Here is a 23455-nt window from a genome sequence, read left to right as displayed (position 1 = left end):
TCTGCTTGCATCAAACTTATCTTTGCTCACTCGTAGAAATAACACTCCCAGAAACACACACACACACACACACACACACACACACACACACACACACACACACACACAACCTTAAAAACCTCTTTTACGGTCATTGGCGAGTGGTTGGCGAGAAAAATATCTCCCCAACGATTTCATGCGAGGTCTGTCTGGCTTTGGCAGGGAGGATCTGACAGACAGAGAGACATCAAGGGTGTGTGTGTGTGTGTGTGTGGGTGTGTGTGTGTGAGAGAGAGAGAGAGAGAGAGAGAGAGAGAGAGAGAGAGAGAGATTCTTTAAAGCAGGGAGGGATGACTTACATGCACAGAATGTTCTCTTGCTCTCTGAGCCGAGCTGGCGAGGTGGAAGGGAGAGGCGTGGAGAGCTGTGTGAGAGAAAAAACAAAAACAGCGAAAAACAGGAACAAACAAAGTAAAGAAACAGAGTGAGAGGCCAGGAGAATGTTACCGAGGTCACACACAGGGCCCCACAGAGACCAACAGACAACAGGAACAGCAGGGTTCAGGGTACATCACATTCATCCACACAGACGAGAGGTTATGACAAGACCAGGAGAAATGATATGTTTTCATGCTGTCATACAGTGAAGCTTTTCTCCACCCACCTCCACATTTCACAGTGCCAACCTCAAACCATAAAGACAGGGAGACGACGGAGTCAGTCAGTCAGTCAGTCAGTCAGAGAGATAGGAAGACGGAGAGATCAGTGGAGGCTGGCGGAGGGAGGGAGAGGGGTATTGAACACCATTCCTCATTCCGTTCCATGCATGACCATGAGCCTGTCCTCCGGTTTCTATCTCCACTAGCCTCCCCTGGGAGAGATAGGAACGAGGAAACAAGGACCAAGGAAACGAGGAAAAGCGAGGGGTGACCAGAACAATCCTGAAATAGAAGCGAGGGAGGGAGAAAAGACAAATAGAGATAGAGAAGAGGAAAAAAAAGAGCCAGAGGCTGGAAAAACAGCAAGATAGATAGACCCTGGTTGGCAGAGTCATGGGCCAGAGCCAATGAGGCGAGAGCGTGTGACAGGAGGTTTTCTGGGAAGAGGGGACCACACCCTGACTCTTGGTGGCAGGGGGCCAGGACGTCCCTCCTGATTGGAGGGGAAGCCTGACGGCACTGTGGTGCTGCCTGTGCTGACAGTGACCAGGGTGTCTTCCTACCCATCAGCCCCTACTGGGACCGTTGACCTAGCTGCACTCTCTCTCTGTCTCTGTCTCTCTCTCAGCCTTTATTTTTCTCTCTCTGTCGCTCTCTGTCTCTCTCTCTCTCCCTATGTCTGTCTGTCTGTCTCTCTGTCTGTCTCTCTGTCTGTCTGTCTCTCTCTCTCTCTCTCTCTGTCTGTCTCTCTCTCTCTCTGTCTCTCTCTCTGTCTGTCTGTCATCCTGTTTAGAGTCAAAATTGACAAATACATTTCATTAATTTATTCATTCATCAGCCAGGAAATGGTTAATCTGCATGTTAATTTGCCCACACTACCTCATAAAGTACTTAATAAAAAAAAAAAATGAAGTGAATTGAGATTAAAAAGTCATCCAGAGGTCAGCCTATTGTTCTCACACTGTTCCAAAACCGCTACACTCGCTAACGCTGTGAAAGCTAGCTCTCCACCACTCCCACTCCCACTCCCACCCCCACCCCCACCCCCGCAGAATCCGCCTACACAGGTTACAAATGCTACAGATAGATACCAACAACAACATCAGATAACCTCCCCAAGGCAAGGCTGTCCAAACTCCTGCCTAGTGGAGCTATCCTCCTCATATCTTCTGATGGGTTAGCTCAGCTAACGTTGGCTATATTGTTTCTCCACATTGTCCTTCATTTCCAGCACTGTTACAGCAGCTGCCGAGGGTGGGTGCCATAACCAAGCGCTAGCTCAGTCCAGCTCAGCTTTACCCCGTAGTGTGATTGCTATTCTTCTCTGATGGATGACCATCGAAGGGGATGTGACTGACCAGCAAAACCCATGTTGAATTTCCGAGTTGGATCAAAAATGGTTATATTAAATAGGCTTAGGGTTAGGGTTAAACGTTTGTGTATGCGGTTATGGTTTGGGTGATGGTTAAGGGTTTGGGTAATGTTAGTGTTAAGGTGAGGTTTTGACCAAGTCAATGGGATGCGGATCAGAAAGGTCTCTCTCTCTCTCTCTCTCTCTCTCTCTCTCTCTCTCTCTGTCTCTCTCTGATGGGGTTAACGTTGCTGCTAGCTGCAGTAGGCTGGCGGTGACCCACCCCGTGTCCTGCTGCTGATCCAGTGACTCAGGCCAGAGACACTGAGCTAGACCTGCTGGCTGTGCCAAACCAACGCAACTTGTCCTCCAAAATGTGGTGCTCTTGCTGTGTCTCTCTGGCCATGGGCCTGTTCTTAGGTTATTCATGCCATTCTGGTTCAGTTAAGTTGAGGTCAACTCCTACAATGGATCTAGAATACTACTAGTGTTGATACTACTGATCTCGAATACTACTGGTGTTGATACTACTGATCTAGAATACTACTGGTGTTGAAACTACTGATCTAGAATACTACTGGTGTTGAAACTACTGATCTAGAATACTACTGGTGTTGAAACTACTGATCTAGAATACTACTAGTGTTGATACTACTGATCTAGAATACTACTGTCCTCTGTGGCTCAGTCGGTAGAGCATGGCGCTAACAACGCTTAGGTTGTGGGTTCACTTCCCGCTGGGACCATATATACTGAAAAATGTATGCACTCACTGCAATGTAAGTTGCTGTAGATAAAAGCGTCAGCTCAATGGCATGAGAATACTACTAGCGTTGATACTACTGATCGAAAATACTACGAGTGTTGATACTACTGATCTAGATTATGTTGTGCAACATAACCAGACTAGTACAGCATGTACAACATAACCAGACTAGTACAGCATGTACAACAACATTCACGTCTCTTAAACACACAACGTGATTTCGGATCATTCCTTGTGACCTCCCGTTGTATGTTGATTGAATGTGTTTCTCGCTTTCATGATGGGTTGCAAGTATTATCATGTCACTGGGCTACACCCCTATATTGGGCGGTCTGCGTCAGACATCGCTTCGAGAAGCTATGAATCCTAAGAAACCTGCCAGATTGGCGAACATGAATTACCTGTCTTTTGCGGCTTTTGACAAGCCGTAACTTCTCACTTAAAACAGTTTTCGGTCTTTAACATCTGTCTTTTTATATGTTTGTATATTCTCGGAGAGAGACCTGTTGAAGCCCTACGGGTCCAAACGTTTTTATTAAACTCACTCAAGAGCACGTACAGTACAGCACACAGTGTGCAGAGTGCATTTTTAAATATATATTTTTAGGGCATTTCTGCTTTATTGGGATAGAGATAGTAGAGATTGACAGGAAGGATGGGAGAGAGAGGAGGGATGACATGCAGGATATGTCGATGGCCAGAATCGAACCAGGGACCATGCGATGATATGGTATGCGTCTTAGTGTGCTACGCCACTGAGCGCCCCATCATATGTTCTGTGACTAAACACTAAACCACAATTCCCTGACTGCTCTTCTGTGAAAGGCACGTTCTCAGGAGATTCTTTTCTCTACTCCGTGTGTGTGGATCCGTTGGCTTGCTAGACTGACCCCTAAACATTTACTATGGCGATAAAGTCCTACACTTGTTCCTGGTCGGTCTTCAAGTGTCCTCACGTCAGGGGACCACGGCCCTGAGGAGCGAGTGAGTAAACAGAAGGAATAGTCCTCCTCTACGAGCCGCCATTATGTTGCGGCTGTCTCTCTCCGCGGGGTCAAACGGTCAAGGGTTTGTGTCTGTCGGCGCTAATTTATGACAATCACTTTGAGAACACAGGGGAGTGATGTGGCTCCACACTTTGGTGCCACAGCTGTTTTAGCTGTCACAGGCGTAAAGCCTCCTCTGGGAAGAGAGGGAGAGAGAGGGGGAGAGAGAGGGGGGATAGAGGGAGAGAGAGGGGAGATAGAGGGAGAGAGAGAGGGGAGATAGAGGGAGAAGGGGAAAGAGAGAGAGAGGGGGGCGGGGGGGAAGAGAGAGAGAGATAGGGGAAGAGAGGGAGAGAGGAGGAGAACAATGGATAGATATCAAAACAGGAGAGGGCAACTATGGGACAGCGTAGAGGGGAGTATGACAGAAGTAAGGATAGGAGAGGGGGAGGAGGTCTGCCATACTAAAGAAAGACAAGGGAGGGATCCCACCTGTGTGTTTAGCCCTCTCTGCCAAAAGGACACAGCCATTGTTGATGACATACACAGCTCTCTTTCTATTGTCGTCTCTTCCTGTCATGTGACCCCCATATCCTGGCCTTGGAAAAACTAGTGTGGATGTCTGTATGTAGCTGCTATATAAACATGAGAGACCATTACTGCTGCCTTTTATTGAGCTGAACTGGGAATCTTTCCACTGTCATAAATCTGTTCACAGAGTGGGAATGGGAAAATGTGTCTTTTTTTTTTCCTCCCTTTTTTTTTCTTTTTTAAATGGGGAGGAGAGACAAATCATTTGAGGAAGGTGTTTTCGTTTTCCAAAAATATCATTTTTTATTTCACATGAGAAATTTCACATTTATCATATTTATCAAATGGGTCTTTATATAATCTTCTATATATACATATAATACACATTTTTACTTACACATGTACAAAATAATGTAACGTATTCTGAGAACAAAAAGGGTTGACTCAATGTTAGTCATATTCCGTTGTGTCTGTCATTCACAAACACCTTGTGAAGTCAGGTCGAGCTTGGCAGCTAGTGGTGCTGTGTCGTGTCGTGTGTGTGTGATGTGTGTGAGTATCAGGGGAGTCTGGTGAAGGTAGAAATCGAAGGACAGGCTCATTGTAATGCATGGAATAGAATAAGCAGTATCAATACCATTCCTCATTCCTTTCTATGCATATTACAATGAGCCTGTCCTCCGATTTCTACCTCCACCAGCCTCCCCTGGTGTATATTCTCACCAGAGCAGTATTTTCCAAACACCTCTGCTTCCATATTTTCATAGATACATTATATTCTGATCCAATTTCAATTATTTCAAATTGAATCCCATTGAAATATGAATCTCTTTCTCAAGGGAGCCCTGGGCAAGACATACAGTATGCAAATTGGAAATTATATCCATACTCAAATTCAAAAACGATATCCATTATATCCTATTGGTCACACTGTTTTGAATCAAATTGAGATCTTTTAGCTAAACCGATTTCCGCAGCGAGGCTGGATGGAACACTGCACTGGTGAGTACTATGGTAAGTCATGGGTCTTAAGCTAGTCAGGTTTAAACGGTAGTCAGGTTTAAACGGTAGTCAGGTTGAAAGGAACACGTGGTCATGACAGGACGAACAGAGAAGGCCAGCCTCTCTCACTGCTACACACAACATTATCAGTGTTCGCTTTTGGCAGATTAACACATTGTTTTACCTCTCTCTCTCTCTCTCTCTCCCACACACTCTCTCTTTCACTGTCTCACTCTCTCATGCTGAAACACTCATTCTCCCTCTCAAGCCAACTCTCTCTCTCCTCAGAGAAAGATCTGTTTTCCCCAACAGTAAACATAGGAACATTTGTTAAACATACAGTATATACAGTAAGTCTTTCAGCTGCAAACTTCTATAAATTATTTTTCACAGAGAATGTACACATTACACATGTCTATTCGATGTAGTATGTCTCCCTCAGAGCCATAGATTACTGAGTTGGGCAAACTCGTTTTGATATTGCATGTTCTCATGGATGTTATGTTGGCACCACAAATTCCATGACAGTTGTATTCTGGATAGACATGGAATGTTTGGTGCCAAGAGAATGCACATTATAATGTTATTGTCTTGAGATAGTTGGTGCTAAGATGGAGAACAGTTTTGCCAAACTCTGTATGTATACGGCCCTAGTCCCCTTGTGTTATAAGTGTGTATTATGATTTCAGTCTGTGGTGTCAGAGTCTGTACAACTGAATAGTGTCAGTTTGCCTATAATGTCAGTTGGTCTTTAGTGTCTGTTTGTCAGTTAATCTCTAGTGTGAGTTGGTCTATAGTGTTTATCTGTTGTGATTGTTGTGCGGTAGTGTGAGTTGGTCTATAGTGTTTATCTGTTGTGATTGTTGTGCGGTAGTGTGAGTTGGTCTGTAGTGTTTGTCTGTTGTGTGGTGGTCTATAGTGTCAGTTGGTCTGCAGTGCATGTCTGTAGTGTGTGCGTCTGTTGTGCGGTAGTGTGATTCGTGCTAGGGAAGCAGGTGGTCAAGTCTGCACAGGAACATTAAAAGCGATCACATCCCCTGCTGTTGTCGATGCTACATTGAGAGAATTACTCTGACATTGGTGCCACTCAATACCAATACATTACAATACCACAAACAGTACACAATAGTCACGGTTGAAATAGTGTACAGATCGGAGAGATGATTACTGTAATCTTTGGCTCAAACCGTTGGAGATGTTTTTTTTGTGTTTTTTTTTTTATTTTATTTTTTTTAGACTAAAATGCTGTTTTTTATTTTTTATTTTATACCAACTCATATCTATAATATAAAAAGTCCAAATGGAATTGTCCACATGAGGAAAGTCCTTTCGTCTTTATAGTGATTGTTCTTCTGCTATTCCAGTTTGTCTTTTCCCCTTCAATTTTTTTCTTCTTCATTTCTTCTTTGTCCCTTTTCCAAAAAAGGTCCCGTTGTTGAAGGTGAGGAGTCCAAAAATACTTACATCAAAGAGAACAAAACCTCCCTCAGAAAATACTGACGTCTTTAAAAAAGTGAGAGAAGTCTCAATGCTTCCTCACTAAACTCCAACCAAAGTCTCACTTCGCACACGTTGTGCATCCGTACTTACAAGGTTTAAAAATGTCTCAGTCCCTAATGACCAGCACTGGGCTTTGAGAACTTGAGTCTTTGTGGTCCAGCGGTTCTCCTCAGACCACCTCCATCTTTGTAGTCCCTGAAAGTCTATGGGATTTGTAGTTCTCAGTATACAGAGAAGTCTCACTGCAACAACAGTAATAACGCGAACGGGAGCAGCAGAGAGAGGAGGGAGAGGGACGATGTCATCACGGCAGAACTGGTTTTGACACTTTTCTGGACGTCGGGCAGCATCACCACAGGGTCATCTACACGGAGAGAGCAGAAGAAGAAACGTTAGTGAGTGAACCGTATGAACCAACCACAACTTAACCCACCCAACCCCCTGAACCACACAAGCTCTGAAAGTCAAATCAAGATCGTTCTAATCGACAGTGTCCATTCTGAAGGACTACTTTGTGAACGTACCTGCAGGTAGTGTGTTGGGGTTGTGTGCTCCACCTCCACCCCCGGCCCCCCCAGCTCCCCCGGCCCCCCCGGCGCCCCCAGCCGCAGCAGTAGCTCCTCCAGCTGCAACCCTAGCCTCCTGGGAGCCTATAGGAGAGAGGAAACAACACATACACCGTTTATCTCCCCTGCCAGACATCCTGGAGCTAACCAAATCAGATGGAGTGCAGTCTGTGGATGCACTACTCCCCCCCAACCACCAAGGCGAACTCACCGTCAGCGGCGACGACGTCCACCCTCAGCCTGAGGCACTCCTGTCCGTGGTGGTGCAGAGGCTTGGCTGCAGGGAGGAAGAAAGAACGTGTTAATTACAGACTAACTAATGCACTTATCCTCCCCGTGTGTGCCCTTAATCCACCTCCAGGCACACACATACACACAGGCACAAAGACACGCATATACGCACACACGCACTCACACAAGCACATGTGCGCGCGCACACACAGGCCATCTGTGTGTAGGCGGAGTGTGTCCCGCCGCTTGGCTAATTGCAGCCAGTGTCATGGCATCTTGTGACACCGGGTGACCGTGGCACCGGTTACGTGCCTGCGTGCAGTGTGTGTGTGTGTGTGTGTGTGTGTGTTGTTGCGTATAGAAAGAGCAAGCCAGACGTCCACTGAACAGAATGTTAACGTAGCTAAACTTCAAAATGGCCAACTTTTTGCTTTGTCTGGGGCCTCACCAAGGTTCATAAGGTTGTGGTTTATCTTAGACACTTTAGATGGCCGCTTCACACACTCACACACACACACACACACACACACACACACACACACACACACACACACACACACACACACACACACACACACACACACACACACACACACACACACTTTAAGAGTTCACTTTCTATGTGTGTGTGTTTTCTTGTCTTTTGCATTTTTTGAGTTGAGCACGCCATTCCTCCTTTCTATATACTACACACACACTAACACACACACACACACACACACACACACTAACACTTACAGATATAATAGTAGCTCTCGCCCTGACGGAACTCCTTTCCCAGGGTGAAGGGCGTGAAACGCTGGAACTTCTCGGAAAACTTCTCGGGGGCGTGGGCGGCGAATGGGTGCCCGCACTCCCAGCGCATCTGCTCATAGGACTGGGGCCGGCAGGCGGCGAAGTCCTCCTTCTCCACCATGTACAGGACGTAACGCTCGGCGTCCTGGGAAGCCACCTCGCCCAGCGGGTAGTGGGGGCACACGATGTCCAGATAGTCGTTGAGACGGACCTCCACTGTGTAGTCGTCCCACATGAACCTGGGGGAGAGAAGGGGGGGGGGGGAGGGAGGGAGAGAGAGGGAGAGGTGAGTCGGGTCAGAGTGGTGTGCAGATTGATAAGCGACGGCGATGGCGATACATACAAACGACCGACTCTGTGATTAAGTTTCGACCGGTGGGCCGGGTCTCGATACGTCCTGATTCAGCGGGGAAATCAGAGACTAGACTAAACGAGATGGGAGGGAGGGAGGGAGGGAGGGAGGGGAGAGAGAGAGAATAGCCAGGGAGAGACAGAGACAAATAGAGAGAGAGAGACAAATAGAGAGAGAGAGAGAGAGAGAGAGAGAGAGTGTTCTTCTTCTCCAGCAGTCGAGGGGAGGAAAACACAATGAGCAGAGTCAACTAAAGCAGGGACTAGGAGGATGTGTGTATAAATATGGATGACTCTGACAAGCCAGCTAGGCAGGCAGGCAGGCAGGCAGGCAGGCAGGCAGTGGGGAGGCTGGTGAGGTTGGGGAGGCTCTGTTTGGAGGTTGGGGAGGCTCTGTTAGAGGGTTTGTGAGGTTGGGGGAGGCTCTGTTAGAGGGTTTGTGAGGTTGGGGGAGGCTCTATTTGGAGGGTTTGTGAGGTTGGGGGAGGCTCTATTTGGAGGGTTTGTGAGGTTGGGGAGGCTCTGTTAGAGGGTTTGTGAGGTTGGGGGAGGCTCTGTTAGAGGGTTTGTGAGGTTGGGGGAGGCTCTGTTAGAGGGTTTGTGAGGTTGGGGGAGGCTCTGTTTGGAGGGTTTATGCTCTGAGTCCACAGTGATGGTGCCTCCCTCTGGACCTGGAGGTGTTTACAGAGGAACACCGGCCGTCCGCTGGACCCCCATCTGCCTGGCCGGGGATCAATATGGACGACCAGCAGTGCTCGCTGAGCACAGCCAAGACAAGGGGGTGCATAATCACTCACACACACGCACACACACACGCACACACACACAGAGAGAGAGAGAGCCCAGTCCCTGTTTGTCTCAGCCTCCTCACACACGCCCCCTTTCATTACAGACAGAGAGAGAGAGAGCGGAGACAGTCAGACTGTCTGCCTCTCCTCCCCTCCCTCCCTCCCTCCCTCCCTCCTTCTACCCTTTTAACAACAACAGTCCTCGTTCCACCCAATAAGTCATCTATACTCCCTCTCACCCCCCCCTCCTCCCTCCCTCCCTCCCTCCCTACATCCACCCTCTCTTTCTCCCTCTCTATCCATCTTTCTTCCTATCATCTCTCTCTATCTTCTTATCGATCTCTACCTCCTTTTCTTCCCATTTCTTCTCGTTCTTTCCTCAACGGCAGACATGCATTCATCTCTCGGGGGGTGATCAACAGGAGGGGGTGGGTCTCGGTCTCGCGCCCCCCCCCCCCCCCAAATGTGATTGAGCGATTCCTCTGTTGGGGTGAGGGGGAGGGGGGGGGGGGGTTGTGGGGGCTCCCAGTGAGAGCTGCCGTCTCAGCCTGGCCCATCCATCACCAACCTGGAACAGTAGCCGCTAGCGACGCCCCACACACACACACACACACACACACACACACTCCCCCTCAGCCAGTGTTCAGTTACCCAAGCTGTGCTTATCCATTTACCCGGTTCCTCCGTTCACATCACCAGGAGGCAGTCAGTGCAGGATCACTCCTGGCCTCCATGTATTCACAACACGCGCCCACAGTGTGTGTGTCTAAGATAGAGTTTTATTGCTTTTGCAATGAATACATGTGCAGATCTCAGCCCTTTTCAGCAAACTCACAAAGCCAGCTAGTGTGTGTGTGTATGTGTGTGTGTGTCTTTCTGTGGGTGTTTCTGTGTGTGTATGCCTATGTGCATGTGCATGTACATGTGTGTGTGTGTGTGTGTGTGTGTGTGTGTTATCGACCCCCACTTCCACCCCCTAGTCCTCCTCAGAGGGCTTCTGTAGGTATTGACACATCTGCCAATGAAAGCCTGTATCTGAGCCGTTTTGGCTCTGGGGCAAATTTTTACATTTCTTTTGGTCCCAGAAAGAATTCCTGCTTGTCCTTATGAATACCCATAAATGCAACAAGTGACATTTGGAGTGTGTTTCTTTCCTGTCTGGGGGGGGAGTTTGTGTGTGTGTGTGTGTGTGTATGTATGACAAGGTCCATATGTGTAACAAACGATCAAAGTGCGGAAAGAGTCGAGGGGGGGTCGGGGGGGGGGGCTGCCGCTCGTTAGCTCGTGTTGTTGTTTGTTGCCGTGGGGCCGGAGGGGGCTGGGGGGGGGGGGACACCCTCTGGTTTAAAAGGACAGACGCAGTGGCTCCAAACTCCAGGCCCTGACTCCTGTTCCCCCCCCCCCCCTTCCCCCTCCCCCCTCCGGCACCACACAACCCCCCTCTTCCCTCCCCCCTCCCTCCCCTGCGCGCTCCACTGCTTTCTCTCAATGCAGGCGGCCAGATGAACAACTCTGTGACAGTGGCAGTGCTGGGGCGCTTAAAAGAGCAACTGTTCCCCTCCACTAATGAGCTGCATTCACTTCTGTACAACTGTCACACACACACACACACACACACACACACACACACACACACACAGATTCTGATTGTAAGCTGTTTGTGGTATGGTCCCAATGTGTTCATCAAAAGGGGGAAGGGCGGGGGGGGGGGGGTGGTGGGAGGGCAATTAAAACACAAAAAGGGTATTAAAGTCACCCTGGAGGGGGGTAATTACCGCCCTTAGGCTGGGACTGGGGGGGTGGGGGGTCAGAGGGCTTGAGCTGAGAATGGCTTTTGATGAGTGTGTGTGTGTGTGTGTGTGAGAGAGTGTTACAGTTACTTCATCAATGTGAGCGTTTCATACAGACGTGCTATTCACACCCGGGCTCCTCCTCTGATGGGATAACTCACTTACCCAAATTATTGAGGCTGAACACACACCCACCCAGGGAGGGTCTTTATTAATAGTAAAAGGTGTAATGATCCTGGGGGGCTCTTGAGCTGATCACTGTCTGTGTGGAAAAATTGACAACTATGTCAAACCTCACTCTGACAGACACACCCCCCCCCCATCTCCCTCTCCCTCCCTCCTATGTGTGTGTGTATAGGGATGTGTCGTAGTGATGTCTGTGATGGTTTAGGGGCCGGAGCAGAAATAACTCTGGGGAGGGGCTCCACATTCTCCACTTAGGGATGATTTGTGGAACTATGACAGATATGCAACTATGCTAGTGTGTGTGTGTGTGTGTTCCTGAGTGTGTGTGTGTGTGTGTGTGTATTGGGTCTGCAGTGAGGAATCTGGGTGTCTGTTTGTGTGTTGTGATGAACAAGAGGGGGGGATAATGAATATTGAAGATAGCAGACAGCCAGTGAACATCAAGTGTGTGTGTGTGTGTGTGTGTGTGTGTGTGTCTGCGCAACGGGAGTGTGTCTGTGTGTGTGTGTTGTCTCGTGAGAAATAGACTCCAGACAGCTAGAGCACCTTCCTCTCAGAGTCAATTGCTGATTCATTAGAGCTTCTTCGGGGGCAGAGGGCTAATCTCTGTTCTTTAATCTCTGTGGCCAGAGTTTTGCTTTCTTCTTCACCTCTACCCCCCCCCCCCCCTCCCTCTATCTATCCATCCATCCATCCATCTCCCTGCCTTCATCTCTGCACTCTGTGGAATGTCAGACCTCTTAGGGAGGGGGGGGGCTCACTGGGATCAAAGGTCGGACAATCGCCGAGTCAGCACCTCCAACACACACACACACACACACACACACACACACACACACACACACACACACACACACACACACACACCACTTAAAGTGCTCCTGTGCATTTAAATTTTTAAAAAGTGCCTGGAAATGGAAATTGTGTGCGAGAAGAATCGACTGCTTGAAGGATCGATGTCGGTCCATTTAGAATCACATCAGCTCACACACTCTCCACGCCCCCCCCCATCCTAAGCGCCGTCGCCATATTGCCCACCGACAGCGCCTGCGTTGGCGCTAAGATCGTTTCTTTACAACCATAGCCCCTTTACAGTCATCCCTCCCCTCCACTCTGTCTGCTGGGTTTAGACCCGATTCTCCTCCTGTCTGAGCCCGGGTCCCTCGGGCGGTCCCTGGCCCCCCCAACACCACCAGCCGGGCCTCAGATATTCCATTTCGTTCCACCGGGGTTAGGATGGGTTCTAATGCCACACTAATACAGCCTAAGAGGTGACTGGTGGGGACTCCGGATGAGTGGATAGGAATGCTGGGGGGGGGGGGGGGGGGGGTGCCTGGTCCGAGGTCCGGATTATCGGGTGGAGCAGCGGCTGAGCCCGGGCCCATTCAGCGGCACCAGACCCTGCCTAATACAGGGGCTTAGAGGTGGGACACCAGGGCCCAGAGAGAGAGGGAAAGAGAGGGAGAGAGAGAGAGAGAGCCAGAGAGGAGAGAGAGAGAGGGGGGGGGGGGGGGGGGGGGGGACAGGGTGGGAGAGAGAGGGGGGGAGGGGCAGGGTGGGGCCCTGCGTCCATTGTTCAGCACAGAGAGGGGTATTAGCCCAGACTTTAGGACTTCAAAAAGAGCCGGACTGAGCAGCATTGAGTAACAGTGTGTGTGTGTGTGTGTGTGTGCGCGTGTGTGTGTGTGCAGGACCATGAAGGGAGAGGGAGAAAGTGAGAGGTGTTGGAGAGGAGCGGTGAAAGACATGGAACAGAGGTCGTATTTTATTTCTTTGTGAATTTATCATCTGTAAAATGAGAAACAGTTAAGAGACCTTCGAACTGAGGAGCGTGAGAGAGATGTAGAAAGAGAGAGGGAGGGAGGGAGGGAGAAAGAGAGAGAGAGCTACTCTGAAACGCAACACTGTCTAAGCTTGTTTCCACGTAGCCAAATTCTCTTCTTTCGTTCTGTCCATCAATCCATCAATCCATCCCTCCATCCATCCATCTCTGTCAGGCCTCCCCTCCCTCTCTCTGTCTGTCTTTCATCCATCGTTCAACACTCAATAAGCCTATTGGAGCCCCTCCCCCGCCCCCTCAGACCTGCTGAGCCAATGAAAACCTGTCTTGTTGGAATGCCAACTATGTGAGTTTTTGTGACCCGCCGTTTGTGAAGGGTAATTCGCTTCAGCGTGGGTATGTAGTTGCTATAGAAACAAGTGTGATCCGAGTCTCTCAGCCCCTCCCTGTTAACATCATATTCCGAGGCCAGTCCTTTCTTCGCTCTTGTGTGTTTTGTCATCAATCTCCCCCCTTTGTCTTTCTGTCAGAGAAAGACACGCACACGCGCACACACACACACAACCACACACACAACCACACACACTTATTATTCTTTCTCTCGGTCTACCTTTGTTGGTCTGATCGATCATGCGCGCACACACACACACCTTACTCTTTCTGTCGGTCTACCTTTGTCGGTCTGATGACACACACATACACACACACACAAACACTTCTTTCTCTTCTGTCCGCCTACCTTTGTTGGTCTGAACATTGTTCATTCTGACAGCATCATTACCCAAATATCTTAACTCCTTCCCTTCCAAAATAACAACAACAACCTCATTCCAGATCAGGCACGGAGCGAAATTAATTGGCTCATTTCCGTGAAGAGAGGACTGAGATGAATATGTGTGCTCTTTCCAACTGCCAACAGAAGCCCCCCGGAGTCATTACTACTTCTAGAAAGAGTCTGCGCTGTAAAGGTCAAGGCTGACATCACATTCCCCAGGAGGCTAATATCTCCACGCCGGGAAAAATCGATGTTCTGTATTGATTTCCGCCAGATAAACCTGTTTTTTTTTTTCATCGTTTTTTGTTTGTCCGTACGCAGTGGAGCCTTGTGGCGTCTCATCAACTCCACAGAGAGTGTATTACTGTGTTCTGTGAACGTGGCCCTTTGTTTAGAAATGACTTACAACACGACGGTTCGGTTGACGTTTTCGATGTTCCATTGAGAGTTTTTTAGTTTTTTTACACCTCTGACCCCTAGGGGGCGATAGTCAGTGGAGCAGAGGGGAGCGAAGGTCGTAGATAAGTCGAGGTGCATGCCACTTCTTCTGGGAACACGTCAACAACCCCAGTCATTTCACAAACAGGACAAACAAACACAAGAAACAAAACCACACACAATGAGACTTATTTACACTATAACACAAGCAGAATGACTCATTTTCCAGAGTCAATATTCTACCCCTGCAGTCCAGCGCGCACACACACACACACACACACACACACACACACACACACACACACACACACGGCTATGTAGCTAAACAAGTCCGCACTCACACTCACACTCTCTCTGTAGTTTGTCATATTAGTAGTTTATCGTCTATTAACCAGAGTCTTTCATCCTTGGTGCTGAAGGGTCATAACACAACGTGGACAATTATTGCGGGGCAGCGTGATAGAGGAGGAGGAGGAGGAGGAGGAGGCCTGGCGCGTAGATTGAGGGGAGGAAGGAAGGAAGAGGCCAGACAGACAAGGGGGCCACAACAACACCCATAGGGTTGATTAGGGTGGAAATTATCCCAAGAAAAGGTGTGTGTGTGTGTGTGGAGGGGTGTGTGTGTGTGGGGGGGGGGGGGGGGGGGGCTACATATGTTAATGCCTCATATGAACCTAGGAGAATGTAATCAACCCTCCTGGCGTGTCTCTAACAGTCAGAGGACAGGGTGAAGGAGTTGGGTTTGTCATTCTCGCGTGTGCGAGTGTGTGAGAACCGCTATTGTTTATTGTGTAGGCAGGAAGTGCCGTTTTCCCGGGAAAAGTGGTAGCCAGGAAGGTCACCCTCGCGGGGGGAAACACACACGCACACACACACACACACACACACACACACACACACTCCTGCGACGCTGCCGTGACGGCGAACTTTGGCCTGATTCGCTATCTCCTGTACCCAATAAAACACAACATTCTGTTCGCAGACAGGAATGAAAACAAGGGAGATTATAGGAGGGGAAAAAAACACACGCCGATATAGTCGTCGACGGAAATTCTGCGTACAGATGATTTGCGTTTAATAAATCTAGACGCCTTAATACTAGTAGTGATCACCGGCGTCTATGGGCGACAGATTACGACGACTAGTCCTCAATCTCAGTGTGTTTTTCTCTGATTCAATTCACTGGACAGAGATTAGAAGAGCAGATTATGGGTGTGTGGAGGGGGGGAGGGGTGGAGAGAGAGAGAGAGAGGGGGGGAAAGAGAGAACGAGTGAAGGATAGACAGAGTGAGGAAATGACTTGATAGACGGGGGAGTAAAAGAGGGGGAAGCCTCGGGGCAGGGATTAGAGGATGAGCTGCACTTCTTCTTGGAAATGAAGAGAAGAAAAAAGAGATAAAGTTTAGATTACTTGAACGATATATCACTCCATTTATTGACAGTAGGAGACGGGACTGCCCAACCCTCTCCCCCCCTCTCCCTCCCTCTCCCTCTTTCTCAGACAGGCTCTACCACTTCCATCTCCTCATGAAAAAAAAAAAAAAAAAAAGAGAAGGAGAGAATCACAGAGACAAGTGGAACGAGGGAACAGAATGGAGAACAGAGGTCATTGAAAGACTCTTGGTGGCTGGCTGAAGGGAGAGGGGGGAAGGCTGGAGGGAGAGAAAAGAAAGAAAGAAGGAGGAAAAAAAGAGGGGAAAGTGCCGAATGGTGACGAATTGCTACCGGTGCCAAGACCTGATATAATAAAAAACCCATTCTTCCCTCCTTCCCCCTCTCCAAGAGAGAGAGAGAGAGTAGGAGAGGAAATAATAGACTGAAAGGGTGCAGCATGTAAAGTGGAGATAAAAGGTAGCAAGGGAGGGAGGGGGGGGGAGAGAGAGAGAGAGAGACAGGAGGAAGAATGAAAGTGTCGGCGAGGCGGACCCCCGGGCCGTGTGAAGACGGGAGGCCTGAGGGGTGGCTGGCATTCAGGGACCACCGCCACGGCGGGATGACTGACAGACCGATAGAGGCCCGCGCCACTTCATCACCATGTGACCTCCGACCCCCAATCGGTCGCACCCGTTAGCATTTTGTTCTCCGCCACTCTGTGAAGAGAATTCCCCAATTTGTATGGGAAGGAGTTCACAAAAAACAGCCAATTTGGCCGGATAATACCCTCCGAATCCTTCAAACGGGGTGAAACACCAGAGAAAATAATCCCATTTGGAGCGATTGTGCCAGAAAAAATGGCTTTTTAATTGAGCGAAATATACCCATAGTAATATACTTATTGTGTGTGTGTGTGTGTGTGGGGGGGGGGCGCATTTGGGTGGTTCTAAACAAAAAACAACCTAAAAACATTAGGTGGGAAGACACATTACATTTAAATAGCTGAAAATTGGATTAAAAATGTGTGACGAGAAAACGCGATTATCTTGATAATACGGTATGGAATGAGGAGTGTGATCGTCTCGTGGATGAGGTGTAAATGAATGACTGCACCCGTCTAGCGCCAGAGAGAGAGACAGAGAGAGACAGAGAGAGAGAGAGAGAGAGAGAGAGACAGAGAGAGACAGAGAGAGAGAGAGACAGAGAGAAACACAGCGAGAGAGAGCGGGGTTGGGGGGGGGAGGGCAAGAAAGAGTTAACAAACACGCAGGCTGAACTTTCTGTCAGTGAACCAGCTTAATCAAGGAACGCAGCCAAACCCTGGCAGGGGGGGGACAGCGGAGAGAGGGAGAGACAGGTACAGAGAAGGAGGGACGGAGGGAGGTTTACTCATGCTCTGGCAGAAAGGAGAAAAATAAAGAGGGCAAGAATGAAAGGGAGAGAGTTGGTAAGAGCCAGCTGAATGAATGAGTGTGTGATTGCTTCACGTCGGGGTTATGGAGTACGAGCAGCAGACAATGTGAGCATCAGTCAGAGCTGTGTGGCCCTGTGTGTGGGTCTGGGAGCCAGGGTTAATGTGTGTGTGAGCGGGGTGAGTCAGTGTGTGATTTAGAGCTGGAGCCTGGAACGCACGGCAGACACTCCCTCAGCAGAGACACGTACACACACACACACACACACACAGGGGGAGTGCACACGCACACACACACACACACACACACACACACACACACACACACACACACACACACACACACACACAGGGGGAGTGCACACGCACACGCTCACACACACACACACACACAGGGGGAGTGCACACACACACACACGTACGCACACACAGACACAGGGGGGCGCACGCACACACACACACACACACACAGGCCCGCGCAAACACACACACACACACACCGACAGTCAGAAGCGCGCACACACACGGCTTACTGGTAAAGCAACTTCTGGGAACCAGTATGAGTGATTAAGCTGGTTTTAATCAGATGCAAGCTTGCAGACTGAGACATAGAGGCAGGACAGACACACACCCACACACCTACCCCAACACACACCAACAACAGAGCCAACAGAGCAGGCTGTCAGAAACAGATCTCCTCTGGCACTAAAACACAGCGGTGGTTCGCTCACAGGCAGCCACGACCTTGGAATCAACATGCCACAAGGCAGGCACACACACACACACACACACACCAATGTGTAGAGCATCTGTAACTGACACACACACACACACACACACACTATATAATATGTATCTGTATATCTTCCACCACATTGCTACACTTATGTTGATTGACTGTATTATTCATTGTATTTAGTACTTTACTGTGATTTATTGCCGATTGTGTTTGATTTGATTGACACGCGTTGCTTTGTGCTGCAGGCGAGCAGACAGACGTGGTAATTAGGTTCTCCCCCACTGACAGAGATGATCAATCTGAAATCAATTGGATTAGCGATATCTTTCTAATCAAGGCCATAGAAACTGTTTGTAGAGGATTATAATGGCCAACCAACAGGAGAGGGGAGAGACACATCAACTACATCAAAGACAGGTTGGTAGGAGGATAGCCGATGTAATGAAAGAACATCTCCTTCCCAAACCCTCCTTTATTTCTGCGAAACGTGGGATTAAGTTCAGCCAGGAGGGAGAGATTTAGCGCAGAATATATCCAGTAAAAATAGCAAGTGTGGAGGATTACGAGGTTTATATGACCAAATGATCGCTGTTGTTCCTGCTGCTGTGACCTCACAGTGATTTAAAGCCCACATCTGGGGACGGCAACGTCATTCCGATTTTTTAAGAACCCTGAGATTATGATGATGGAGATGACAAACGTGATTATGACAAGTAGGTTTCTGAGAAGACGCAGTCTGAGAATAATGGGTGCTGTGGTTGTCATGGAGAATGGAACGGTCTAATGATTGGAACAGCAGAATGAGAACTTGTATGTCTATGTCTCTGGGACATTTAGTCCAACCGCAAGGGGAGACTGAGTTTAACCAATGGGAATTTGAGGATCTGTGTGTGTTTGTGTACAAGATGGGACATGTGTTCGCATAAGAGAGAATCTACGCCTAGCTTTGATTGATGGAGTGTCTGTGTCCACCAGTTTGTGTGACTGTGATTAAGTGTGTGTGTGTGTGTGTGATGGAGTGGGTTTTTGTGCCAGAGTCTGTGTGTGTGTGTGTGTGTGTTTGTGTGTGATGGAGTGATTTTGTGCCAGAGTCTGTGTGTGTGTGTCTAAATCTCACCCCTCCCCAACACATCCCATTCCCCCAAAACTCCTCACCCCGCCATCATCAACCATAACTCGTAATTGTCGTCCACTTATTCAGAATGGCCCCTAGCCCTAACAATTTCATCTCCAATTTCTCCTTCCGAAGCAATCCATCTCTCTCCCACAGCCTGACCCACCGGGCAGGCTTCTGGTTACCTCCTCCTCTCTCTCTCTTTCTTTCTTTCTTTCCCCCTCTCTCTCTGTCCTCCAGCCTTACTGCTCACGTCCACACCTGGATCACTCATCTCTCTCTCACGCCACATGACTTAAGAGATAGAGGTGATTTAAGAGAGATAGTGACTTCCCAATGAACATGGATAAGAGACATTCATAGTCATACACACACACACAATCAGAGTGGGCGGATATTGCAACAGCATATTTCAACATCACACTGACAGACTCAAGCCTTTAAACAAACACTAAAATATTCCACTGTTCCACCAGGATCGCACCACAGTCACCTCGTGTTGATTGATAGTGAACACATTAAGTGCAACATAAACAACAACGTCTGTTGATCTGCTGAATGAATCTAACATGGGGTCAAATTGCTGTAGAGACACATTTAGTGTAAAAACAAGTTGATTTATACGCCAAACCAATTCGAGCGGTATAACTTGTAGGTTGCCGTCTTTGTTTACAGGAAGGAGGTAGTAAACAAACCCACGGCATCCGTCCTCTGAAGTAGAGTAACGGGTTATCAGTAGTATCCGACTCGTGACATAACTACTCCGGGCGTCACTGATTCACTACGCGCAGGTTAAAACAGATTACAATACGGATTTATACAGATTATAGTTTACCAGGTTATACGAGGAATTACAGGAAACGGTGGAATAATAGGCTACATTTACCCCTCGGGTAGTTTTTGCCGCCAGAGAATGAAGAAACTCTAACTGCACTTTTTCATGATTATCATGACAACAGCGGCCACTTGCATCTCCATCAGAGTAATGTAACCAGTTGAATATGTAGACTATGCATATGCATCACAACACCGTTTACCATTCACAGCCCGCCCATTAACAGGTTTGGAAAAGATACCTACTCCATATTAGCCCACAACAATACGCGCAACAATAAAACCAGTAGGATCATTTCAGAAAGCATGCCGATACGTTGTAAACAATTTGTTGTGTGCAAAATAGTTACAATTCTTTACGGTTGAGACTGAGATATATAAATGACTGGCATGAAAATAAAGACAAATATATTAAATACCAAAAAATAATTCCAAATAACTTACTTTGAATTCGTGCTATTCCAAAAGACGCTGTGCCTCTCCGCAGACGCGAACCAGGCGCAGACACTCGCAACAACGCACAAACTCCAGATCACATCCATTGTGGAGCCGAGCGGAGTCGATGTGTGCAGTAGAGAAACCCCAGGTGAGTGCAGGGACAAATGCAACTTCGGAAAAGAGCTACGCGTCCGTGTAGAAGTGGACGAGTCACTAGAAAAAGTGTGTGTATGGAAGCGATCACGTTGAAACTGAAAGTAAAAAAATGCGAAAACAATTAGGATGAAAACACAGGGAGTTGTGCGTCCCAAGAGCAGTCCGTTGTGAATGAGGACCACTTTGCGCGACGGACAGTTTTGTGGAACGCCTACTATCCTTCAGCCTCACCATCTATGAGGACGAGCCAATGGGGAGAGAAAAGCAGAGATTTCTCCTCCTACTTTTCTATTATCAGCAGTAGGAACGCCCTCTACGGTGCCAGTTTGAGGTGAGGAATGTTTTAAGTAAGTCCATCAACATTGGGGGCTTCTTTCGTGGAAAAAGCATTTCGTGTATGAATCGATAAAGTCCATTAGGATAACAGTATACCGTTTATCGTCATGGAATTCTATATATTGATATATGACTTCTCAGATCTCATGCACGGGTTCTATTGAATGGACTTTTATCGATTCATACATGTGTTCGTGTTCCTGTTTTCCACGAAAAGAAGCACCCACTGTCAGGGAAGTGACGCAACGCAGCGTTTAATCATAACCACTGCATTGGCATTCATCAATAACCTTCAGTGGCTTAAATCTAATATTTGCTTTAAATTTTGATGAAAATGTTTTTAGTGGATTCTCATTTCCCTCTGGACCACGGGTGTAGTGATGTGTGAACACTGGATAGGTGGGTAAACACTTGAATGGAAATGTAGATATTAAAGCTGAGTTTACCCTCCACCATGGTGAAGCTTACATAACCTATATTGCATTCAGCTGGAGCAGAACACCGACAGCCAACAGAACACAGAGATATGTCAAGTTTCATGATTGTTTAGTTTTAAAGTTTTAAAGGCGTCTGCTGCATGCCATAAATGTAAATGTAAATGTAAAGTGCATTTTGACCAAAGGTGAGGTAGAATCAGTGGAGGTAGAAATTGGAGGACGGGCTCATTATAACACATGGAATGGAATAGGGAATGATGTCAAACATGCTGGTTTGATCCCATTCCTCACAGGTGTTTGATACCGTTCCTCATTCTGTTCTATGCATTACAATGAGCCCGTCCTCCGATGTCTACCTCCACCAGCCTCACCTGCTACATCATATACAAAAAAAACTAATGAACAAACACATAACATCAATAAAAGCATATGTCTACACAATCATCTCGACATGGGGAATAGGGAAAGACAGTGGGGAGGGGGAGTTGCTAAATTGCTTCATTGCTAAATTGCTTCACCATATGCAGCTCTGAAAAGGTGGGCCTTGAGGTTAGTCTTAAAAGTTGAATCTATCACTGACCCTCTAACATTCGCACGCACGCACACGCACACAAACGCCCAGGTGAAATAGGACTAAACCTCTGATATAACCCAATGCAACAGGCAGAGGCTCCTCCACAGAAGTGGTGCTTGATAAGACCCGCCCTATTTCTGCATGGCACAAGATACCATCTCTTTGAAAGGGTTTACCAAAGACAGCAGTCAACTTTAAATGAGACATCATAGCCAAATTATCTAATTATCTATTATCTAACCCCTAGAAGGGCTCATAGCTCGGAAGGACTGGCTCACACACGCACACACACACACACACACACACACACACACACACACACACACACTAAACCTCTGACATAACACAGTGCAACACAGTATAATGTAGGTTACCTGGCAACATAGATTATATAGACAGTATTTCAAAGTTACCCGATTCAACCTGGTACAGGTTGGTGGAGGTAGAAATCTGAGGTTTGATACCATTCCTGATTCCGTTCCATGCATTACCATGAGCCCGTCCTTCGATTTCTACCTCCACCAGCCTCCATTGATCTGGTAGGCCTATAAAGTTTGATACAATACAGTATATAAGTAGGCAATATTCACATTCAACTGAAATCAGTGGAAGCTGGTGGAGGTAGAAATTGGAGGACGGGCTCATCGCCATGCATGGAATGGAATGAAGAATGGTGTCAAACACACATGTGAAGAATGGTGTCAAACACGTGTGTGACACCATTCCTCATTCCATTCCATGCATGGCGATGAGCCCGTCCTCCGATTTCTACCTCCACCAGCCTCCCCTGACTGAAATTCACACTAACTTTACCAATGAAATTAGCCCTTAAGCCCAACACACAAAGCCACATGACTACACAGAGGCACTTGATTGTTGTGTGCTGTTCAACACTGAATAGGTTAAAGATATCTAACGTTTAGTATTCATGAATCCCATCACACACTTTCATCCATTTGGATAAATTATTCAGCATGCCATTGTGTCTTTGGTCTTTGTTTATTTCTGAGGGGAGATGAGAGAGAAAGTAAGAGAGACAGAGAGAGATTCTACTGTCAACATAATTGTATTTTGCATCGCAACAGGGAACGATATTGCCCTGGCAAGACTTCTAAGTCGTAAGCACTCGTGTCAAAACATCGTCGCAGCACACATGAGAGCCTTCCTCCTACCCTCCGACACTTAGGTGTGAGCTGAGAGATGAACAGGACAAGCTACAGTAGGGCTGCTTTCTCTCTGTCTCTCTCACACAAACGCGTGTACGCACGCAAGCAAGTACGCAAGCACACGAGCTCGCAGGCACGTGCGTAGGCAGGCAGGCGGGCACACACACACGCACACGCACACGCGCACACGCACACGCACACGCACACACACACACATAGACACAAGGCTTAGTCAAGGGTAGACACATACGTGTGAACACACCATGGTTCTTCAATGCTCTGATTATTCTCCTCCAGGGGAGGCTGGTGGAGGTAGAAATTGGAGGATGGCCTCATTGTAATGCATGGAAAGGCTGGAATGAGGATGATATACTTCCTCATTCTAGCCATTCCATGCATTAC

The 23455-nt window shown here is 47.9% G+C and overlaps 1 protein-coding gene across 1 annotated transcript; it reads right to left on the bottom strand.

Annotated features, from left to right (window-relative positions):
* Nucleotides 1-6472: 6472 nt before the first annotated feature.
* On the bottom strand, nt 6473-20707 carry efna1a (ephrin-A1a). Its single transcript, XM_083684594.1, has 5 exons — nt 20391-20707; nt 8310-8605; nt 7552-7617; nt 7299-7424; nt 6473-7138 (listed from the first exon to the last, which is right to left on the bottom strand). Exons 1-5 carry the CDS (start codon nt 20486-20488, stop codon nt 7014-7016), a joined length of 711 nt encoding a protein of 236 aa, XP_083540720.1. The 5' UTR covers nt 20489-20707; the 3' UTR covers nt 6473-7013.
* Between the last annotated feature and the right edge of the window lie 2748 nt (nt 20708-23455).

The sequence above is a fragment of the Argentina silus genome, assembly GCF_951799395.1.
Source record: "Argentina silus genome assembly, chromosome: 14".
NCBI classification, from domain to species: Eukaryota; Metazoa; Chordata; class Actinopteri; order Argentiniformes; family Argentinidae; genus Argentina; species Argentina silus.
Note: the sequence above shows the minus strand (reverse complement) of the source record. Positions and strands in the feature narration are given on the sequence as shown.